This window comes from Rhyacophila brunnea, unplaced genomic scaffold (assembly GCF_057557595.1).
Source record: "Rhyacophila brunnea isolate RB1 unplaced genomic scaffold, BYU_Rbru_1.0 scaffold_1, whole genome shotgun sequence".
Taxonomy (NCBI): domain Eukaryota; kingdom Metazoa; phylum Arthropoda; class Insecta; order Trichoptera; family Rhyacophilidae; genus Rhyacophila; species Rhyacophila brunnea.
The window spans coordinates 49,878,062-49,903,955 of NW_028232751.1; the positions used below are offsets into that span (position 1 = coordinate 49,878,062).

Here is a 25,894-nt window from a genome sequence, read left to right on the forward strand (position 1 = left end):
TAGCTTAGGTTAGGTTGAGTTAGGTTAGGTTAGGTTAGTATAGGTTTTCATTCTTGAATTCATGAATTTTGCCAAAATCGATTATGACAATAAAATTAGTGCGGTTCCCGCCTGGCTTCCCCATAACCGACTTGTACCATAATTAATTGTTAACTAGTCAATATACATTACATATATATTGCTTAGTACATAAATATAAGGTACTTATATATTTTATAGAATTCAATTCTAAAACTAATATTAAATTTTAATATTCTTATTCAATTCAATAACAGATAATAATAGTGAAACTAATATTCCTGTAATAAAAATATCTACTTAATACTAATTATAGGTAAGTGCGCACTCAAGGCGCGCCATCATATTATTGCTCAAAGGAGATAATAACAAAGTCCATACGTGTTTCGAAAATGTGTGAGGTCGGTCAACGAAGCTCATTGGTAAACTTTATAAAGCTCGCCGCCCGTACCCGTTTGTGTGAAAGTTATTTTTAGTGTGGCTCAACTAAAACAAGGTAAACGTAAGAAAATGTAACAACGAGATTACGTGCCAAATATTCGAAACGTCTGACACTTGTGCGGGGCCGGCTTAAGGAGTTTTACATAATATCGATATTGGAAATTCATTGCAAACTGGCTACAATAATATTTATATTCTAAGATTGCAACAGTTCAAAAAAAACATTATTGGAAGCGGATAAAATAAAAAACAGAGGTTTCATGAGATTTCTTAAAAGATTGCTAAAATTTAATGTATAAAGTGAAACCTTAAAATCAATTAAAACCATTCGCATATCTGAATATTCTTATTTTTTATGTGTAGGCAATACTTGGCAAGGAACATAAAAAAACATGTGAACTTGCTTGCCCTTCCGGGTGTGGAAAATGTGAGATATACTTAACACGTGTCAAAGAATATGTTATTTTCAATAGATTACGGTCGTCTTATAATATACAATAAAGCTTATCACCTAAACGAAACGCGTATTCAATATTTGAGAACAAAAAACCTCGGTCCATGCTGACTGGCTTTTATATTTCAATATTATTAATCTGTTCTGTGGTTATGTTGGTCGGCAAAACGCGGCCTGTCTGGGAACGCGAGTACGGTTTTGAAAAAATACTGAATGGACAAAATAAGCTAGGTGTACCTAGTATATTATCAAATTAAAAGCCTGATTTAATTTTTAATAATATTTATTATATAAACACTATATTTACCGTAAAGATATAAAGCAAGTAGATATCATTTTTGCGAAATGGCTTATCCATTGTTGATGTAAAAGTTTAAAAAATGTAAAAAAAGCTTCAAATCCATCGACTTCTGTAAAATTCTGAAAAAATTAAATTTTAATTTTCACCGAAAATAAATTTATTAATTCTCAATTTTTTTTAAAGTAATTGTCTAAACAACCACAAAATTTATAATCAATAAACTCAAGTAAAATATTAGATGTAGAGGTGGCCGTTGTTGTTGATTTCGGCCCGTATATTTTCGTCGAGTGCCGTCAAATTTGTTCATTCATCATTATAATTTGAAGGTGAGTCTAATTTAAAATTGTCAACGCAAAGCGATTTATTTACGCTGCGATTTTTTTTTTATTTCGATAAATTTTTTTATTATAATATATCATTGACCATCGTTGATAGTCCCAGGAAATGGGGACTAGTGGATTTATTGTATTGCATACAGTGATATTAATACAATATTTTTATTTTAGGATATGACAATATCATAAACTCACCAATTAGGTACATACCTACGTAGTTATCATTATTTATTGGTATTCTAAAGATTTTAAAATGAAAGGCGTTAAAAATCACTGACTGTATCACCAATATTCTAGAAAGCAGTATTAAATAAAATAAATCCTGATAATGGTTTAATTCTACAATAAAAATCTTATACAATTCTATAATTCTACAAATTGAGACATACATATTGACACTAATTTTTTCGGACTTTGGACCCGTCTTCAGAACGACAGTTACATAACTGATTTCATAAATACTGTAGTTAACAAGAGACAGCGGAAAAATAGGTTGCATTGTGGTTTTACTTTCTTTTACCAACAGCGTAGGTAGTTGCATTCATTTATCTTTATTTATTTTATTATTATTAAGATTTAGTCATAATATATACTTAAAATATCATAGTATGTTTAAACAATTTTACTTTAATAAACTATTTCTTTTATTCAACCAATAGTTTACAAGATTTTAATAATGTACCATTTTAATTATTGAACATACATAATTTTGAAAACTTGTGTGTTTTCAAAATTAAGTATGTTCAATAATTAGAATGGTTCATTCTTAAAATCTTGAGAATTATTCGTTGAATAAAAGAAATGGTTAATTAAAATTATTTGCAAGTTCACGACGTCGGTTAGTGATTAAAGGTAATAAATACTTTAATTTAGAATACAACAACCGATCGCCTACCGTAACTCAATTTGCAGAGCGTTAATGAGCAGGTATTAAAAAGGCCAATTAACCATGGCAGTTGTAGCATATTGGTAATGCACATGGCGCGATACCCAAGAGACGCAGGTTCGATTCCTGCCGGGTGTCTTACTTTTTTCAAAAAAAGATTTTTGTTTCAATTTTACTTTATATTAAAACCATCATAATTCAGTGCTTTATATACGCTTTGGATCTCTAACTAAATTTAATAAATGAAAATTATGTATGTTAAAGAAGATTAGATAAGATAGAGAATACAAAAAAATCCCTAAAAATACACGGAATAACAATAATTTTCCCTTGTGGAACCCTGGAATTTCGCGGAATACCATTTAGGGAACACTACTTTTGTAGAACATCACACTGCCCTTAACCTTAGCGACGGGGACCGTCAATCAACCTGGTCTGCGGGCCCGCTTCAGTATGTAGTGGCCATGATTATTGGCGATTCTATTAATACACTGTTCCTTCTTTCCTCAACTTTTAGGCCTTGCTGTAGACTATAGGCTATAGATTTTGTTATACGTCATGTAACCGCTGAATTAAGCATTAATTAACATTAATATGAAAAATTGTTAATTTAACCTCAATGATTTTGGAAAATAACTTTGGCGAAGAATTATTGCGATGTTAAAGAACATAGTCTCACCGATGTATGAAAAAGCCGCAACACAACAAAATATGCGCGGGTGTATGTAGAGTTGGGTTTCGGGACTTTTCCCAACGGGAATTCTCGAGAAATTTTCTAGATTTTCCATCCCGAATCTCGAGAATTGAAATTTTTAACATTTCGGGAAATCTCGGATCTCAAGAATGTTTTCTCGGGATTCGGGATTTATTTATCAAATATTAATTGAAAAAACGATTTTCTATATGAAAAAAGTGGACAGAAAACACAAAACGTTCAAAGACTGATCTGGGCATTTTACACAATTAAGCCAACGTCGGCTCAAAATGAGCGCAATTTTTGCAACATCCGGGAATTTCGTCAGTTACTCGTACAAATGTCTCGATGCTGAGAGAGGTGGCATCGATGAACGTCTCTCAACTTCGAGAAAAGGGTGATTGAAGGGAGAGACCACCGCGATAGATTATAGTATTGTCAGAAAATAGCTAAAGCGACCTGATCGGCGCAGGATTGTCTATGAATGATTAAATAAATGAATGAGATTATTGGTAAATCCCTTAAATTCAGATATAAAGCAATGAATGTGATTTTGTGTAAGTATATAAAAATATATAAATACCTCAGAAATACTAAATTTTTTCATGTAACCAAAAAACTTCGTGTAATTAATATTAGACAGACAAAATAAAATCTTTAATATAATCTTTTGTTTTCTCATACAAAGCATTATGATAGGGTTTATCAAACACTAATTGAATTGAACAGAATAATACTCCGTATGAATTGAATTTGAGTTGCGTTGGTCACTAAACTATATCCGATACAACATTTTTTAGTTATATATTTACCTGGGGATTGGGGCTCCGGTTTCCATTTCCAGTGACTACGATGGCGTCTACATCAAGATGGAGTGGTCTCGGGGTAGTCTTCGGTGGCTGGTGTTGAATTGGAGTCATTTGAAGAAGTTGTGGAGACTGATGGTCATCCAAATCTCTATCGTAGATTTTGTTACAAGGGGCACCATCTGCAATAAAGAATTAACAATATCTAACACTAAAACAAGAAAATACATACATAATTGAAATATAATTTTCGTCACATTCAATTTCAACTTAAAAAAACGCTCTTGCAATATGTGGATCGTACCAAAAATTCGCAGCAGAATAAAATTATATAGATTGACCCATTAGCACTTTAAACAGCTAGCAGCGGCAGGACTAGATTGCGTAACATTTTTAAAAAGAAAAATTACATAAATTTTGGGTTAGGTAATTAACAGTCATTATAATAGCTTGTCAAGACATTCATTAAGGGTGACTCGAATGAAATATTAGGTAGGTATATTATTTAAAGTATCACAGATATTTCTTGATGGTAAAAGCCCTGCTTAAGATTTCATTTTATTTTCCACAAATCTTGTAAATTTTGATAAAAACATAATATTATCAGATTTATTTATTTTACGTAAAAAAGGTAATATCATCTGAACTGCAGTGAAATTTTATTTAGTATAGATTATGTATATTAATTTAAACAAGTTATGTTTTCGTGATACAAATTTTTAAGTTTTTAAGTGAGGATTTTATGTTTATATACAAAAATAGCTGCTAACATAAAAATACTCAAACATCTTAGACTTAGAACTTTGTTTCAAAACCATTATAAAAGAGATCTACCTCGTAAATGCCAGGTCAATTAAAATAAATTTAAAATTTATTAATCTCAGTTTTTAATGATAAAGACTTTTATGATATGGGGGGGGGGGGGGGGGAAATTTGCTACTGGAAAACAGCTGTGTATTGTATTATTGTGCCATCCCCTAGCGGAGGTCGGCCACCATCAAGGTGCTCTTAGCTTTATCGTCTGCTACCCGGAACAGTTCAATGGAGCTGCACTCGTACCAATCACGGAGGCTCTTAAGCCATGAAATGCGGCTAGACTTATCATTGATCTTTCTTTGAATGACAAGTTCGGGAATACTGTACTTTTGTCCTCTCATAATGTGGCCGAGGTACTGTAGTTTCCTGGTTTTGATACTACATAGAGCTTCTCGGAGGTTCCGCATTCGATTGGGAACTTCAACATTTGTCACCCGGTCAGTCCAAGGAATTTTGAGGATGCGTCTATACAGCCACATCTCGAAAACTTCAAGTCTCCATGATATCTCTTGGTTTAGCGAACATACTTCCATACCATATAAAAGAATTGAGAAAAAAAAACAACGTACCATACGCAATCTCAAACCTAGGTTAAGGTCTACATTGCTAAGGAGGCGTCTCATTTTGAGAAAGGCAGTCCTGGTTTTGATAATACTTTCTAATTATTCAGATTTAAAACTAATATTGTAAAATATTACCACGGAAAATATTATTTGCCATTCATAATATGGCGGCCAGCGTTCGAAATGGAAAATTTTACGGACCGGAGTGCTTGATAATTTTCCGAAAAGTAATTATCTAATTTAATAAAAAAAGTATGTGCCATATCTAGGTAGATCAAATATTTTTTCCCCGAGACGAGGCGATAATTTTGTCGATTTCACTAACCGAAAAGAGGCTCCGGTGTGCTCCTGTCCATGTCGAGCCCTGATTGCGGCAAGAAATGGTAGAGGTCACCGTGGCGTTATTACATACAGTTATTTTAATGTTTTGTTTTTTTAGTGGAGCAAGTTTCCATTAGATTTGACAAAATATGACTAACATCTTTCTTTCTTTTGATCCGTGTTTCTTCGTTTTCACTCTGTAGGGGCCCATACTATGTTTGGCGTATGAGCAATAATTGTCGTATTTTATATAAAAATTCCTTCTTTCTTCCTTCACCCTGTCACGCCACAGCGTTGGAGCATAGGGCAAGCATAAGTTCGCGAAACATCCCTCGGTCCATGGCCAAATCTCGCGCCCCCCGCCCTGCCAGGCCTGCATCGCGTAGGGCACCGCTGCAAGATTAGGGAGGACTGACCTCGGCGACGCAACCAAGGTACGAAGTGTCGCACTCTCTCAGCATCCGGAACACATGTACCAGCCATGTGAGACGTCTCTTTGCGATTACCTCAATCACCGAGGGCTGCCGTGTCCGCTCACGAACTCAAGTGTTTGTAACGCAGTCGTACCAGTGTACCCCTAGGATTCGGCGGAGACATCGATTATGAAAGCTCGAGACTCAGTAAGATGCCACGTCTCACAAACATACAGGAGTAGATGCAGCACGCACACGTTTAACGAACGGCAACTTTTTCAAAATTAGTAGGTAAAACCGTGAATAGAACCTGATACCAGTAGGAAACAGTTGTAGTACAACGACATTTACATCCCTTTAAAGTGTCAGGAAGAAATATACCTTTGCGCGGAAGTAACAGTCATAGACTGTGAGGAGAAAAAGATGTTAGTGGACCTAATAATAATATGTACCTAAGTATTCCCATAAGTAAAAATGCGGATAGATGTCAATATTGCAGTATTTTTGGTGTGAGGCTAACTGGAAATAATTACAAGATAAAAAGAACTTTTTATATACAACGTTTTTATCATATAAACTTGACTTGACTAGCTTAAATGATCAAAAATGATAAAACTGAATAATGAAATGTCATTTCATATTGATTTCCATAGTAACGCACGTATATATTATTTAATAATTTAGTTGCTAGGACCCCCTAGCAACCAATAATTGCATCGAAATAACTTTTCATACAAAACAGAAATAACTAAAAATGAATTCAATTCTACTTAAATATGGCTAAAAGTATTAAAAAATGCATTGGCATCGTGTTCTGATATATTCTAAAAGTTTCTAATGTCTAGCTAGTCGCGAAGTTAGTTAAAAATCGATTGCAAGATTTGTACTGGACAAACAACCACCGGACAAATAAGAATACGACCTAAGAAAAACGTTGTAAAATAGGGTGCAGTCTGAACTACAACTAAACTTGTTTTAAAATTTAAATGATGCGCTTGCCAATGGTGAGTTGAGACGATTTCTCACCAAATTAATGAAGTGCCGACTGATGCGAGTGCGATTGCCACTTATCGCTAGCAAGCTTCGAGAACACAGAATATTGCGTTCACTAGGTACCATTCGGTGAAATATTGATCACCTACATTTTATTATATGGCCAAATATAATCGTTGCGGACGGGAGGAATAAATAGCTATACTCAACCGGTACTTATGTAGCTGATGGTATAATGCAGTGCTTCTTAAACTTTTTCATACCACGGCTCCCGAAATCAGAGAAAAAATCCAAGGCCCCCTCCCCAAAAATTGTAGTCTTAAGTGACCATTAACTTTTATTATAGGTACATTTTTATTAAAACTTTAAACATAATTTAATAAAAGGGGTGTGATTGCATATTTTTACATATTACATCAATATCCTGTACAATGTTTGAAAATAGTGCTAATTCGCAGGGTTTTCTCCAAAGTCTCCGTTGAAAGACATTATTTATTATTTATTAAAATTAATTAGTTTATTTTTTATTATCAGTAATGATAAAAATGTGGTTTCGCATAAGTATGTTGTCACAAAAGTAATTATGATTAACAATGCTGCTTTTGCAATTGACGGATATTCCTGCTGTCGCCGTATCTAAAATTATGCAATACTTCTTTTATCAAATTCGACTTCAAGGGAAGTATTTTCTTGAGCTGCTCACATTATATAACAGGGGTAGCTACACTTTTATATTCTAAGATCGACTAGTTGATAAAATTATTTATGGCGATCGACTGATATCACCTGTAATTATATCATGCGAGAACAATAAACACCCATTTTTTTATAATTCAAATATGTTTATGTATGTATTTTTATACATAATATACAAAATAACGATACAAAAAATCTAATTAACGACATATAATATTATTATGTCTTTCGCTTCTAAAAAAAATTAGTAGGTACACATTTTATTGTAATTTCGACATAGTTACACAATTTTCCTGTATCTAATATTAGAAATTTTGTGGCAGCCAAGTAACATGCAACCCCTCGCCAGGAAACATACTTAAAATAAATTCTATACATGTATTATCATTTACTTACATCAATAATCATACCACATCAAATTGCATCGCGCAGACATGTATTTTAAAATGTAAATATCCCTCGAGCAAAACAACGCCGCAGGCGACTTTTTTTTACTATTCGAGCAAATTTGTTGTTTGTGTTTTTCTCACTTAACTGGTCGATCCGCTACGCTGGGCTCCCCTCAGACTAGAGCCCTGTCAGAACCCCCTGGCGGGAGCCATACCTGCTGGTGTATAATGCAATGATAACTGTTACATTGGGTATTGCTTCCTAATTTTTACATACATTAGTAATAAGCCATACATGATTCCCAACCATAGCAGGAGCTCCGTTCCATCAGTCGTTACAGATACTAGTTTATAAATAGGAAATCGAGTACCATTAATATACGACTTAAATGCATTAAATACATCTTCTCTTTTGGAACGTTCCATCATTGGTAAAACTGTTAATAATTCTTCTGAAGCAGGCATGTCTTTAAAAACCAATAGAATTAAAACACATAGTTGTGCAATATCCGTGTAATCTACCGACTCATCAAAGGTATAGGAGTAAATCAAGGATAGGATTTTACATTTATTTTATTAATGTTTTCCTGTAGAATTTCTTCCAAGTTAAAGCTCCTTAATTGTGTTTTTTGCATGACTGTATTTCTTGATAATGATATGTAAGAGAAGAGATAAGAACTAGCGGATTTTAAGAGCTGGAGCGTCGAGTAGTTTTGACTGGTTTGAACAAGAAATAGTACAATAATATATTATTATGTCCGCGATCGATCAAAAATACCTTCGCGATCAACGCACTGGCCATCCCGGTTATATAATCATATTTTCAGGATTTATCAAATGGTGCTTCAAATAAGTACTGAAATATTTCGCGGATCCCTAGCAGGAGCTCCAAGGCCCCCTAGGGTCCGTGCTCCCAGTTTGAGAAGTACTGGTATTGTGCACCTACATAGTTTTATTTGATATAATAATAATACAATGATCCCGATGAAAATACATTTAAGTAAACGAAATTGAAAACATTTCAGCGGATGCTTTACGTAGGTACGTGTTCGTTGTTGTTATTTATAATATTACATCCGCATTCGCCGATAGATAGCAGTTGTTGTTTAAAAAAAATGACCATAAAAGAAAGTACCAACCTTAATTATAAAGTCTAAGTTTGAAGTTTGACGGCGCTACTTTGTTCAGTAATTATTTGTCAGCCATCAACAGTGAACGCTCTCAGTGAATTTGTAAACATGGAAAAAATTGGTCATAGTTATATGATACAATACTTTCATTTGAAAGGCTTCAGTCCAACCAATATCGAAGCAACGCTAGATTCTACTCTGGGGGTGTCTGCTCCTTTGTTTATAATAGTAACATATTGGGTGGCTGACTTTAAGTGAGCTCGGACGAGCTGCCAAGACGAACATCGCAGTGGTCGACCAAATGAGGTGACCACTCCAGAAATGGTGACGAAAATCCACAAACGATATTGAATGAACGTCAACTGAAATTACATGAGCTAGTAGACATGGTAGACATTTCAAAAAGTGCTGTACATTACAGATTGACTGAAAATTTGGACATGAGAAAGCTGTGCGCAATGTGGGTGCCGCGATTACTCACAATGGAACAAAAAAAGCATCGTGAGGATGTTTCAATCGAGTGTTTGGCGAAGTTTCACAGCAATAAAGCAGAGTTTTTCGTCTATTTATAAACATGGATGAAACATGGGTCCGTCACTTCACACCTGAGACGAAAGAACAGTCAAAACAATTGACTTAAAAGGGAGAATCGGCTCCAATGAAGGCGAATACAGTTCCATCTGCAGGCAAGGTCATGGCGTCAGTTTTTTGGGATGCGCGTGGGGAAATTTTTATTGTTATCTTCAGAAAGGAAAATTAATCAACGGCGTGTATTATGCAAACTTATTCCAGCATTTGAGTGATGAAATCAAGAAAAAACAACCGCATTTGGCGAAAAAGAAAGTTTCGTTTCATCAGGACAATTCATCAGTTCACATATCCGTTATCGCGATGGCCAAAATCAATGAGTTAAAGTTCGAATTGCTTCCTCACGCACCCTATTTGCCAGATTTAGCCCCCTCGGTTTATTTTGTTTCCAAACTTGAAAAAATGGCTCGGTGGTAAAAGATTTACCAACAATGAAGAGGTGGAGTCTGCGGTTGATGGCTATTTTGAGGAGGTCGACGATTTTCACTATAAACAGGGTATCGAAGCTATTGAACATCGCTGGGAAAAGGGTATCGACCTAAAAGGAGACTACATAGAGAAATAAAAATATTTTTTTCCCAAATTTTTTGTATTTTCTTTGTTAGGTCGGTTACTTCTGGGACTACCCTCGTACCTCATTAATTTATGATATTTATTTGTGCTACGTAAAATATATACTAGGTAAGTGGATGAAAGATTTACCTTTTAGGGAAAATGATAAATAACTTTTTTAAACTATTAGATACCCATAGGTTTTATTTGCACTTATTCCCCCAATTCCTTCTTATGCACCCGGTTTCGTCCGTCAGGAGATCTATATTCATATTTTGCGGAATAAGTAGATACAAATAAACTAATATCTTAACATTTTAAAATTTATTTATTATTTGAACCAAGAATTCAAAGTAAAAATAATTAATAAATTTAAATAATATAAATAAAAATAATGAATAAAATAAAGAATCAATCAAAAAATGTGATTGCAAATTACCAATTTTGCACCTAAGGCTCTCAGGTACCTACAGATATAGGGACATGTAATAAATCACAAAAAAACGTATTGTTAACCTTGAATATTATATATGAATATCAAATCAAAGTATTGCTAGAACAGACCAATGCTATGATTAGGGATTGCAATACCGGTATTTCAAAACCGGTATTCAATTATTTATGGATACCGAAAGACCGGTTTCAAAAATCCAAAATACTGGTATTAAGAAAGTACCTATACACGTATATATTATTTTTTCATTACTTACTTACTGTATTGTATGCACCCAAAACGCAAATATACTGATTGGAAACCAATAAAAGTTAAATAAAATTAAAACAAAATTAATCAAATATACTAAATAAGGAATTGCCGCGATAAATTAATATATTTTATTTCGAAAAAGAAAATATTCGTGGCAAATATTTCCAAGTATTTTATAGCTATTGATACAACGTTTAAAGACCATCCAACGAACCTTGAATTTCAGAGATTTTTCTGGACTTTAGGATTTATAGTATTAATTATAAAAATTAGCAGTTGTAAAATATTATGATCCATAAATGTAGGTAGGTACCTTAGGTTGATATAAAATAATGTTTTAAATATATTCCAATAGTTATGTTTATTGATAGGTAAGTACTTCTTTTTTCTGTAATATGTCTTGAATACCGGTATTCAATAAGAAATACCGAAATACCGGTATTAATATAATCATTCGGTATTGCAATCCCTAGCTATGATCTTGTAAATGTTTTTCACAATCGCCAGGACTAAATAAATAAATACCCCATTACAGGACCTGTTAAAAAACATATTGATTATGTTACTATTTTTAAATGATTTAGATTATATTATCTTTTATGCACTGTAAATAGTAAATGTACCGAATTCATTTTGAGTTAACATAAACAATAATATGAAACGGTGAAAGATTCATTATGGAGAATTCAGTTATTATTTTAAGACATACATGTAGTACATAGGTGCGTTAATAATATATTGTTATATTATATTGTGAGAGATGATAATTTGATAATACCAAATATTGAATACCTACAATGGCTAATAATAATGGCCAATTTGATACTCTATGGAGCCCCCCCCCCCCGCGACGAGCAAAGCGCCGAGTTTTGACGGTATTTTTAATGTTTCAAAGCCAATTAGATGAAACAATATTCACGTTGATATAATTACAATCCATATTTATATAATTCGTCAAAATCATAAAATATGATATAGTTATCAACCGGATGTGGATGCATTCGAAACTGGCGCTCTCTTGTGGCGACAAGTGACAAGTGGACTCGTCCACGTTCACATTGGTCGCGGCCAGTGACTCTGACGTTTGTGATTGAGATTGAATGCACGTGCATAGCGATAGAAAATGAACGGAATAATTTATTTATTTATTTTTACGTAAATTTTACGTCATTATTTTCATTTGCTCTATTTTTAGCGCAAAAATTTAACCCTACTCAACCACCGGTACCGCTAATAAAAAGTAAATATGAACATATCAGTACGAGATGATGTTCCTAAATCATCTCAAGCTAATCTTGAGAAGCAAACTCAAAATGACTGGCTGGATTTCTAGTCATTACATAAAAAAAAAGTTTTTTTGTTAAAAAAATTAATGGTTGAACATACACAAAATGAATCTTGGCTGCAAAGCTTGCAAAAACATTGTAACTTTTGGAACTGAAACGACGATGGGAATGAATATTACTAAAGAATGGGCCAAGAATGAAATCAAATATTCTGGGAAAGAGAGACTCAGTGCTACAATTGGGTCACTTAAAAAAAAATCGATTACAGAGAATCTGCTGCAGCTGAAAAATTATTTCTGAAGCCGAAAAAAGTTTCGGCTGTGTGGAATAATTATGAATCTCTTGTGTGTCATTTTGGATAAGAGATGAATGATCCTACGAACGGCTTAATGATTAAAACAACATCTACAGCCTTATTATTAAATCTAGCGTTGATGTGTAACACCCTCCAAGAATTGTCAGAACTGAGCTACAATATCGCAATGTGATCCTTAATATTGAAAATCGAGTTCAAGTTTTTTAATAAAGATAACAGAATTTTAGACCCTAATATAAATGTGCTGGAGCTGTTGTATGCGATCTGCGTTTCACGGAAAAGTTTTAAAAAATGATCTTCCTATTAACCCTATAATCTTTTATTGCACATTGAAAGAGCCAAAAGGATGCTAGATAGAAAATATGTTGAGTTTGCACTTTGGACTCGCGTACTTGACCAAAACTATTGGCCTGAAGATATTGATAATCGGTTGACATTTGGAGAGATGGAAATTAGAAACATGTCAATCAGACTACAACTCGACGAACGAGAAATGATTCGTGGATTTCGAGAATACATTCACGAAAAGACATATTCCGAAAAGCTATTGCGTTTGATATATGATCTGAATTCTATTCCCATTTCTTCAAGTGAATGTGAACGGAGGTTTTCGCAAATGAATCTAATTATTACTCCAATACGAGCTTCGTTGAAGACCAAAACAGTTTCGGCACTTTTGTTCATCAAACTCATCGGACTACACTTTTCGATCTATCAAAATATTTGATCGGTAGTTACTCAGAGGGAGACATTCAGTCATATACACTAACACTAAGAAAATGAATCGAGATGAATTTACAGACGAAAATTTGACGAAACTTTGGAAATCACTGTAAACTTTCGTTCAAATACATGATATTTTTACAATTTTATTTTTTACAACTTTAGTTGTATATTTTTATTAATAGTTTTTTAATTTTAGATTAGACTTGTTTAAAATAAAAATAAATGTTTATTTTTATGCGCTTTGTAGCATAGAAAAAACTGCTGTAAATTTCATTTAAATGATATTTTAATATAATTTTATTTAGTAAAAAGCTTGGCAAGACGTGAGTTCCGGCACCTTTTTTCTTTATAAAAATCTCTGTAATAGTGATGTTGAAATATGTATTCTTTTAATTACTTTAACCATGAAGAAGAGCAAAATGTATTTTCCCTTGATACACTAATTCATTTTTATGCGTTACAGTACTCTATTGACAAAGTAAGAACTATTTCTTTCCATTTCTATTTAAAATAAAAAACTGTCCATTTCCGATGTAAATTTCATCTTTTTCGATGTTGTTGGCACTTAATGAAAACTGTTTTATTGTGTGAATATAATGTAGGTATTTCCTTATAATATTCTCTATAAGCTTGGAATAATTTTAGATGCTTGTCTGATTGCAGTTTCAACCAGTTGTAGGTACTTAAAAGTAATCAGATAAAGAAATTTGATAATGAAATTTGGTTTTGGAAATTAATTATTCGAAGCCTTAGCTTAAGCCATACTAACATAGATGTTTAACCAGGAAAGTTAAAGTTTAAATAATTTTGACCTGCAAAATGAAATAATAAGATGGTATAAGAAATCCTTTCTCTATTATAATTGTCGTCATTATATTTACGCATATTATATTGCAATATATTATATGAAATCAAAATAATTAATAGAAGTGAATGAGAGTAAATAACTAAGAATTAGAAGAATAAAAAAAACGAATATTTGCACAAGAAAAAAAAATGAATATTTTTACACTTGATACTGTTTGAATATAAAAGACATCGAATGAAAAAGTATACTTTATTGAAAGAATTTAACTATTAATAAAATTATAAAGTATAATACTATTTTTGAGAACAACCAAATTTAATATTCAATTGATGGACGCGGTTCTTTGCAAGACCAAAACTGAACAATGCCTTCAAAAGTGTACCCCATTGTGAAAGGGGTCAAATATAAAATTGAATGTATATTTAACTACTCACATACTAATATGAATGTGTAGTCTTAATGCACAATAAACCAAACAACTAATGTTACGTACTAAGGCCGTGGAAAAATCTATGCTGGACATAACCCATAAATATTACAAAAGAAACCAATAGATATAGAGACAGACAGAAAGTTTACACTGTAGGTACATAAGGAGCACTAAAAGACCACTGGTTTGCTCTGACCCGCTACATAGATGAATTAATCAAATTTGGCGAATATTCGTTTCAGTTGCAGTAAGGGACCGAGAATAGTGAATGGAGCTAAGGGAAGCGTTCTTTCAGCAATAGATAAAGCATCTTCCCTTTTTATAATTAAAATAAATCAAAATATATATCTACTTCGTCCACACAATTTTAACAATGATCACATCGGCCAGTAAGAAAAACGTCAAATTCATTTTGTAAGGCCAAGGAAATTGAATAGGATATTCTTATATTATTGTATTTATATCATTACACTCACGATGGCCGCGTGGCTTAAGCGCTGGACTATCACGCCGTGGGTCTCAGGTTCGAATCCTGGGTCTGACAAGAACACATATTGTTTTTCAATTTGTGTGTGAGTCAGGGTATGGACCTAATAGGTTGAGCAAGTGGCTGACATCCATTTCTCGTAAAAAACAAAATCTGTTAATACAACCCTCTATTTTGTGGAGGCCCATACGATCCTATTAGGATCGGACATGGTCGAAAAAAGAAAAAGAAAAACTTATATCATTAACCTTACTAATAAATAGTTTTTTAACACAACATCCAACTCAAGCACCGAATGTCCGGTCTCAATTGGGTGCATCGCGAAGTCGTAATAGGTGATATGAGGGGTAAACCATTTTTATACTTGAAAACATTCTTCTAGGAGTGGACAAAACTGGTACCTACTTATCTTTATCAAAACTTTGTGGCTTTTTTAAAGAATTTAATAAGTATAATTGAATTTTATATTATACTCTTAATAGTTACTACAATATAGTTTATATCTGCTTATACTTGATGTAAACTGTAAAGTATAGCAGCATGCTAGCCAGCCACGTCCCCAGGCAACCTCCTCCTAGCTATCAGTCAGAAGTTACAGAAAGGATTCCTCAAGCGAAGACTCCGTTTGTTTAGAGATGTTATGTCAACATAGAGCGGAAGTTTTGTTTCTAAAATTCCCAACTAAAAGTCACTAGGAGATTGTATATCCACAAGTTCATTTGCTTCAACTGAAGAGCGGGCATGACCTGAGAAGAAGTATCTTAGTAACCTACGCATGTGGCAAATGTTTTGAAAACTATGTTTGACCTCATAATTCTATAAAAATCGTTTAGCGCGTCATAAAATCACTACAGTCATATTCATAAAAAGATAATCATATTTCCCCACCGACATCAAATAAACATAATATTATTATCGTACACAAACAGTAGATCACGTCTAGCATACAGTCCGCACATTATGTCTTGTCCAGTGATCTGTCAAAATCTTTACCTACGCCCACCCATACTATTTATAAGACAGTGATTACTATTATTCGCGGTCCGCAGCTATTCGGAGAACAGGTACACAATACGTACACTTGCTATACTCTGGATTAGAGATTGCAATACCTTATGAAAATACCAGTACCAGTTTTTCGGTATTTACTATTGAATACATGAAATATATGAAAAAAAACAGCACCTTTCTGCCAATATATATAAATATATATAGAACTCTTTATAATATTAATATTTTATACCAAAAATATCTAAATAGGTACATATACGTATACATATATAGATATGTAGAATTATATTAAAAGCTAGTTTTGATATAAATCGTAATACTGAAAAAGAAGACTCACTTGAAAGAAATAAATAAATAAAAAATCCACCCTCTTTTAAAGCATAGAACAGCTAATAGATCGGGCCACCGCACACACTAGAGAGCCTTGTTTGTGGACAAGCAACAGCCGCTATAGTATACGATTCATAACTTTTCACTCCGGCTCTAGAGTGAAAATTATGTATTATATATATTCTAAAAATATTTTTTTTACACATATTATCCATTTATTTATTTATTACTACATAGGTTAATACAAGCGAATATCATTTGATATAATTGTATGCAAGGTAATCAGGCAGAGAGAAAAGTGCAAAGTTATCATTGATCAATGAAAGTTATGAAAAGTATACTCTAACACACGTGCGTGGGGACTTAGGTACCTACCTACGAATATTCTTTTTAGACGCGAAACTTATGAAACTTAGAAAACTACTATTACTATAATATAATAAAATATATCACTGTATTTTTACTTCTGTGACCGTTACTATTTGATTATTATTAACATTCAAATTTTTTTTAAATTCTTTTTTTTCCGGTGTGGATAGATTTAAGAAATTGAACGTAAAATCAAATGCTTACCATATTATTCTGAATCGAATGCATGTTGTATACATACTGTCAATGACATTAATATGGACGAAGCATCAGGAAAAAAAATGACACTCACTTTTTTGTCGGGTCTGCCGAATGGCATAATCTGTTCTAACGCCATTACAATAAAGGTGACATTGCTATAAATTCCCGATGCTTTTTGACGGTCTGCCGAATGGTTCAGTTCGAACGGGTTCGCTCAAATGAACATTGACACTAGAAACACTGTTCTAACGCCATTACAATAAAGGTGATATTGCTATAAATTCCCGATGCGTGATATCGCATAATGGAAATTGCGTGACGTCTACCAGTACATGTGCGAATGTCGCTATGCACGAATTTACTTGCCAGCTACTGTATTGAGTGCGTTATTTATTAATAATGTCATTGCATACTGTAGATATATTTTACTAATTAGATACGTGGTTGGGCCATTCATATTCCCATTCCATTACTTTATTTCCCCACCTCCTAAATCCATTACTATTGTCAGAAGAGCAAACTATAAGCAATTATGGATAAAAGAATACCGTAATTGTATGAGATAGTCATTTGCTACCAACTAGCTAGCCGACGCGAGCGGGCTTCTGATAGCCTACCGTGGCTAGTAATTCCAGTGAAAACACAAACAAATTCCGGAGTGACTTAAGTGAATCAACAGTGATCCAAAGTTGACTCAATACAATATGTAAGACATTCGTTCAATCATACATACAAACATCATCATCTTTCATTCACCCTCATGTATCATCCATAAACTGTGAAACAAGTGCACGAACAGGGTGACCCGAAACAACTAGTGCGTGTGTGTATGACCTAGGACCAGTCCCAGTGCGCGCCAGCCCTCAAATCATCATAAAGGTCAGTGCCTCGTATGTTCATCACCCCTTTCCCCTATATCCGGAATTCGCAGCATCACCTACCAAAATTATAGTCCACTGCAAAATGCTCAACCAATACGTATTATAAATATAGCAAACATTAACATTTAAAAATCATATTTGAATAGAAAGTTGATGTGGTTTTTCCAACCATTTTATTTCCCGGCATGAGACATTCCGAAGAAATCTTTCGGCAAATATTAGATAATGACACCCAATCACATAATGTAGCCAAATGTACATAAGTTTTGTTTTGGCTCTATATCACTTCTTACTTTATCTACAGGTGCACACAGATACCTCTACCTATTGAGATTTATAATTGGCAGAGCACTTAAAAACGCAAATTGGTTGGTAGAAAGAAGTAAAGAAATTATTCCTTGTATTGATCATCACATTACCGCGCGGCTTAAGCGTCGGCCTGCCGTGGGTCCCAGGTTCTGGGTCTGGCAAGTAGACAATATATTATTTTTCAATTTGTGAATGAGTCATAGTATGGACCTAATAGGTTGACCAAATGGCTGACATCAATTTCTCGTAAAAACAAAATCTATTAATACAAACCTCCACTCTGTGGAGGGCCATATTATAATATTAGTAAGATCGGACATGGTCAGATCATCACATAGCTATAATTTTATCATAATTAAGTATGTAGGTATTTAACTATTTTTTAAGTGAATTTAAATTAAAATATTTTAACATACAAAATATAAAGAATACAAAAATATATAATATTATGTATATACTATATCTAATATATAAAAATTAATATTTGTGTGTTTGTTTGTTCGTATTGAATGCGCAGCCATACCGTTCATCCGATTGCGATAAAACTTTGTAAACTTATTGCTTGCACTTGCGCGAAGAGTATAGGCTATACTAATATATAAAAATAAATGTCTGTCTGTCTGTATGTCTATCTGTCTGTGTGTCTGTCCCGTGTGTGTTCCTATACCATTCATCCGATTGCGATGAAATTTTGGTAAGTGGTTGTATGCACACCCATGAAGGTTTCTGAATTAGAAAAATTATCATCTTTTTCTTCTCTTCATTCTATTTTCTTTTATTTGTATGGTTCCTATACCATTCATCCGATTGCAATGAAATTTTGGTAAGCGGTTGTATGCACACCCATGAAGGTTTCTAAATTAGAAAAATCATCATCATTTTCTTCTTCTTCATTCTATCTTCTTTTATTCGTATGGTTCCTATACCATTCATCCGATTGCGATGAAACCTTCGTCAGTTGTTGTGTTAACACCCGCGAAGATTTCTGAATTAGTACAACCATCTTCTTCTTCTATTCTATCTTCTTCTGTTCGTATGCATTCCTATACCATTCATCCGATTGGAATGAAATTTTGATCAAATGTTGTGCTCACGCCGCAAAGGTTTCTGAATTGATACAACTATTTTCTTTTTCTTCTATTCTATCTTCTTCTATTTGTATGCGTTCTTATACCATTCATCCGATTGCGATGAAATTTTGACCAGTTGTTGTGAGCACGCCCGCGAAGGGTTCTGAATTAGTACAACCATCTTCTTCTTCTTCTATTCGTATGCGTTCCTATACCATTCATCCGATTGCAATGAAAATTTGATCAAGTGTTGTGTTCACGCCCGCAAAGGTTTCTGAATTGATACAACCATTTTCTTCTTCTTTTTCTTCTATTCTATTTTCTTCTATTCTATCTTCTTCTATTTGTATGCGTTTTTATACCATTCATCTGATTGCGATGAAATTTTGACCAGTTGTTGTGAGCACGCCCGCAAAGGGTTCTAAATTAGTACAACCATCTTCTTCTTCTTCTATTCGTATGCGTTCCTATACCATTCATCCGATTGCAATGACATTTTGATCAAGTGTTGTGCCCTTGCCCGCAAAGGTTTCTGAATCAGTACAATCATCTTTTTCTTCTTCTATTTGAATGCGTTCTTATGCCATTCATCCGATTGTGATGAAATTTTGACCAGTTGTTGTGCGCACGCCCGCGAAGGTTTCTGAATTAGTACAACCATCTTATTCTTCTTCTATTCGTATGCGTTTCTATACCATTCATCCGATTGCGATGAAACTATTGTCAGTTGTTGTGCGCACACCTGCGAATGTTTCTAAATTATTATTATATAAAATACAAAGTGTGTTGTTTGTTTGTTCCATCCAATTTTGATTTTTTTTAATACATATTAATAACATTAATAACGTTTTCATATTTTGGATTCGATTTTAATTTAGTGTTCTTATGTTTGACCTTTACTCCTATTAGAATTATTTTCATATTGCCATATTGTATTACACAGATATTTTAATATTAAAAAAATAATTACCTCTTATTATTTTTCAAATATCTAAGATAAATATAACCACGAAGCGACCCTGTGCGAAGCCGGGTACTTCAGCTAGTAATATATAATATTAATACTATCAACTGAAGGTACTTGATGGAATTTGAATCTAATGGATTTAAGTTTTGTACTATACAATTGGAATACGTTTACGTTATACGTTTATTTTTGGTAGATACGTTATGCCAGTATAGAGTGGAAGTTTCGTTTTGTTTATAACTTTTATTTCCACAACGTGCTACAAAAGCGGCTCAGTAAAAGTGTTGAGAGTATCAAACGATGTTTGTTCACATAAAGATCGTTATCATCTTATGATAACGATATTATTTCAAATTCAAAATTAAAATTTATTTATATTTACATATAGTGAACTTTGGAATTTATAAATTTAAGACGTTCACAACATGACATTTAAAAAACAAATAAATAATATTTAAACAGTACAAAGAGTAAATACCTAGGTACAAAAAATATTCATAGAAGTACACCGAATGAGCTAAGTGGACCATATTTTTAGAAATTATTATACAACGCCTACATATTATTCATCCTTATGTAGGTGGAATATATCACATCCGAAATGATTTGGTTGAAGAATGTTACTGCTCTCCCAATTGGCATCAACAATGGCAGGTTAGTTCTGCACCTTGAGAGAACAAGCACTTATTTGAACAAATGAATAATAACGTAATAGTATGATTCTCGTTTATAGATAGTACGTACTCGTACGTCTGTAACATGTCCAATTAGCATGGTGATTGTTGTTAATTTATAAATGGTACATTATAAGTTTTATAACTAGTTTTATGAAAATTCCTTCATTCGCCCCCCTAAATTAAAACACCGACAAGAGCTGATGAGATTGGCGTAGAGTTGTAGTCGTAGAGGATAAAACAAAAAAAGCATTTTATTCTTACTTTCGTTTATTTATTCATTAAAGTCGACAATATTTTGTTTTTATTTCCGTTGATTTTTTAAAAAATAATACGTTGTTGTGTGCTCAAATATATTTCCGTTTTTATATTATAAATTATACATTTTGATTTTTAATCACCATTCACTGATTTCATATGAAAAAATCACTACTATCCCAATATTATTTGAATATAAGTAAACTTTTCCCCCTTAAATGAGATATAGTATATTTTCAACACCATTTTGTCTTCAAATAAATAAAATATATAATATAATTAAGGCGGAAAGAATACACCATTCAAATTTATATAGGTATTTAAAAAAAAGCAAATTACCATGTTTGATCCTAATCGGAGAAAATGGACCTCCACAGAGTAGGTAGAGATTATATTAACATATATTTACGAGGAATAATAAATTGTAATCCGTTCGCCTCAAACCAGTGTGCCCTTACATTGAAAAAACAATGCGCATTTTTGAAAATCCGCGAGTTCGTATCTGTATCACTATCGTCTGATGACACCTCTATTTCAGTAGAGTTTCGGTATATGGGTACAGAGGACAAGTCAAGACTATTTTTTCTTTTATAAACCTTTTATTTAAGCACCAAGGTGAATGGCTGCTACATCAGTCCTGTGCAGCATCGTTTTGGGAAGGAAGGAAATGTGGCATAAAAATATTTTCATTCTGACACGTTTTTAATGTTATGGAAGTCGGCAGTGAACAAATTTAATCTTGTCTGTGGAGACGGTGACATGACGGGTGGAGATGAGGTAATTCAAACCAACCCATGACTCCTATCCAACTCCATGACATTTATCCAAAGACTAGACCAAAGTGGGTTGCAATAAAAACTTACTTAGTATTTAAAATTAAACTTTGCCGGTAAAATTATATTAATAAAAGGCTTCCACCATACTTGGGACAATTTGTTGTATTTTTATGCGTTTTAATACCTGAATATAATAGCCCCGAAGAGATTAATGCGAGATTGACTTATAACAGTGATAACCAATTTAATCTTTAGTCCACGGGTAATCACGGTTGCACATTAAGACGATACATCAGTGAAACGGTAAAAAAATCTTCTTCTTTTGCCATATCCGCCCCTTAACTGGAGCACAATATGGATTCCACGCGGCGCCTCCAAGAATCCCTGTCGCTCGCCAGTCTTCTTGCTTCGTTCCAGGTCAAACCAGCATCCCGTAGCTCCGCCGTATACACTCTGTAGATTGTATTTAGCGGCCTTCCAGGACGCTGGATTCCGGTCGGCTTGAAGAACAGGCAAGCCAGGTTGAAGTTCTCTTCTGGCATCCGCAGCACGTGGCCGAGCCAGGTCCAACATCGCCTCTTCATTTTCAGCGTGATGAGAGGCTGCTTGGTGCGTTCTCTTATCTCCTCATTGCTCCTAAAGTCATACCACCGCACACCCAGTATTCGTCGCAAACATCTGTTTTCGAAGCTCAGTATACGGTTGCTCTGAGCCTTCGTAAGGTGCCATGATTCGCTACCGTAAAAAATCACCGTCAGAATGCAAGCGTCGAATAGGCGGCGTTTGGTTTTGACCGAGCACAATCGTGACCCAGATATTCCGCATCGAGTTGAATGTTGCTCCAGCCATTTCCATTCGGATAGCGAGCTCTTTCTGCAAAATGCCATCTCCCGTGATGTGTACTCCCAGGTACTTGAAGCTGTCGACGCTCTCGATGTTTTGTCCGTCGCTAATCAGAGGGAAATCTGAATCAGGACAGGTGCTATTACACAAGACATTGGTTTTCTTCGCGTTGATTTTCAAACCAACGCGAGAGGAGTTGTTATGCAACCTGTCGATTGTCTCTTGAATGCCCTCGATTGAGTTGTCGAATAGGACAGCGTCATCGGCGTATTCGAGGTTGCATAGCTTCACCGTGGGGGTAACAGGTATGCCTAGGTCGGGTGGTATTGACTTCCTTAGTATGAAGTCAAAGATAATGATGAAGAGAAACGGTGCAAGGACACAACCCTGTCTGACTCCGGTCGTGACCCCGAACCATTCCGTGACAGTGTCTCCAATTCTGACACAGCATTCGCTATTCAACTATTGGCGCGACGAAATTTTGGACTCGCTGGCATTCGGAGAGCGAACGTCGAGGCGTCAATACATCAATTTGTTTCGTGATGGCGACGGGGGTATTAATTCTTAAATTGTGTAAAGATGACTAAAAACTTTACCAATTTACTTGAAAAAGAAAACATGTCAATGAATATATTATTATTGTTACCAATAGAACAATAAACAGTAACAGAATCTACTCAAAATTTGAGACAAAAAGGGAGGGGAGTGATATTTTAAGTGTGTTTTAGAGTGATATTTTTTCAATGGACGTTACTGTTTCAGTTAACTTGCATTTTACAAAAAGCCACCGCAAACGTTTTCATATATGTGAGAATGGTCTCGTCCCTCAGAAAATCGAATAATGCTCCAAGAATAGCCTGAACATGCTTGTGCGGATATTTTTGATTTGATTTGAATGCACAATAATATAAGCAGCGGTAGATTCGTGACACGTTTCCTTGCTTCACTTACGCAAAATATCAAAGAGTGTGTGTGGCGACACTTACTACTTATAGCATGTACCTACTCTACTCCGTGACCAGCAAGAGACGCTATTAGTTTCAATGTTGGTTGTTTTAATATTTCCAATGAAATAACCAAACACCCCCATCTTTCTATTATTAGTAATTTTTGTGTTTTACCCTGTTCATAGTTTTCGTCCCTTAGTTTTGGGATATAACTCAGTGGTAAAGCGATTTACTGCAGATCTAAAGGTTGGTGCTTGAGCCCAACAAAAAGATCGTGACTAGGCGATGCGCGGATTGCGGATCGCGGGTGTAAATGACGCGACCCAAACGAAATATAATTTGTCATTTAAATTCAACATGCGTCCTTTTTATGTTATGTTTATTATTATAATCGTAATAATAATAGTATATACATTGACATGTTCTCTTTTTCAAGCATATGCGGAACGTTTTTAAGTCATCTTTACACGATTGAAGAATATATTCATCCGACTCCATCACAATAGAAATTGACGTGCGAACAGGTCGACTAAAACTCTCCGAATGGCAACGCCCCTCAACGTGGCCGAAATTTCATTCCACATAGTATTGAAAATTATTTGCCGTTTCACTTATGTCCGCTTTTAAATTTTCTCTACCGTGAGTAAAAAGTTTCATTAAAAAAAGTTGAGGAACGTGATGTACTTTAGACCCTGAATTTGATTCTCCCATTTTTTATATTCGCAGGTTTTCTCCAAATGAAGAACAACAAAAGGTTTTTGCAGAATCGACGAGTGAGAAAGTTTATAACGTTTTAGGATAAATACTATGTTTTGAAGACATTCACCATTTCATATTTTTTTTCTTTTACATACTTTTTATATAATATAACATAAGAAAAGGACTAATTAACTGAAAATAAGACCAAGGTATTATCTATTTTGAAGTATTGTAAAATTCTATGACATCTCAAAGTATTTGACGAAAAAAAAAACAAAAATCTCATAGTATTTAACGGCCCACATGCTCAGCGTAGGTCAAAATGGAGCTTTTATGGTATTATCATAGCACAACCCTGGATATTTCTTAACCGTTGTAGATAATCTATTTATATAATTTTGAATCTTTATTATCCTTTATATTTATTTTAAACATTTGATGACTGCATAAAGTATTTTTATTACATAAAATAGTATTCTTTTAAACCTGTCGCTCTAATGTTTTAGAAAATAATCATATGAAGTACGTCCATGTGCAGTAGTTTTAAGATTTTTTAGATTTAATAATTTTTAAATGCATTTATAAAACCATTAGTAAAATTAATGTTAGCATTATATAATGACATAATTACGATAATAAATTATATTTCATAATCTTTTTGATCCCAAATTTGACAAGAATTCGGCATTTTATTATTAAAAAATGGGCGCGATTAGAAGATTAGAGAATTATTAAAGATATTGATTATAATCTATGTCTTTGACCATTCAAATGTGTTAAACATCATACGAATAATGTTTGCATTATAATAATTATTAATCTAATAATAAGGTAGTATTTTTTTGAAATACGCCATTTCTATTGGCATTTCCCAGTGGCTAATCTACAACATATGGCCATAGCCATAAATTAACAAATGATAAATGAAGTAGGAAGTAATATCATGTGAACGCGCGTGTTTGAACATGTGTCTAACCGAAAAAAAATATATTTTTAAAAAAAGCTTCAACATTATATAAATAGATTATCTACAACATTTAAGGAATGTCCAGGGTTATGCTCTGAAAATACTAGAAAAGCTCCATTTTGACCTACGCTGAGTATGTGGGCCCTTAAAAGAATCGATTCTTCGATTAATACAATTTGAGAGATTGAGAATATTTATTGTAATAACATTGCGTTTATGCATAATATTATTTACGTTCATAATAGTAACAAGAATTACTTTATAACACTAATTACGTAGATGTATATACACACAACAATAAATGGTGTATCATGTCATAATCCATAAATCTAAATAAAATTTAATTTTAATTCCGGAAAGGATAATTAGAATCAGTGCCAACAATGCAATTGGGCCGCGACAGAACGTATTGCATGATACGAGTTTGTGCACAAGTA

General features: G+C 33.7%; 1 protein-coding gene across 10 annotated transcripts in view; it reads right to left on the reverse strand.

Moving 5' to 3' along the window:
* LOC147079909 (uncharacterized) overlaps positions 1–25,894 on the reverse strand; it is a 127,302-nt gene that overhangs the window by 35,662 nt on the left and 65,746 nt on the right. For all 10 annotated transcript variants that reach the window (XM_085946817.1, XM_085946824.1, XM_085946835.1 and 7 more), the window contains one exon: positions 3,942–4,117. In XM_085946817.1, coding sequence (XP_085802943.1) covers positions 3,942–4,117 — 176 coding nt within the window. The remainder of the gene's footprint in view (positions 1–3,941; positions 4,118–25,894) is intronic.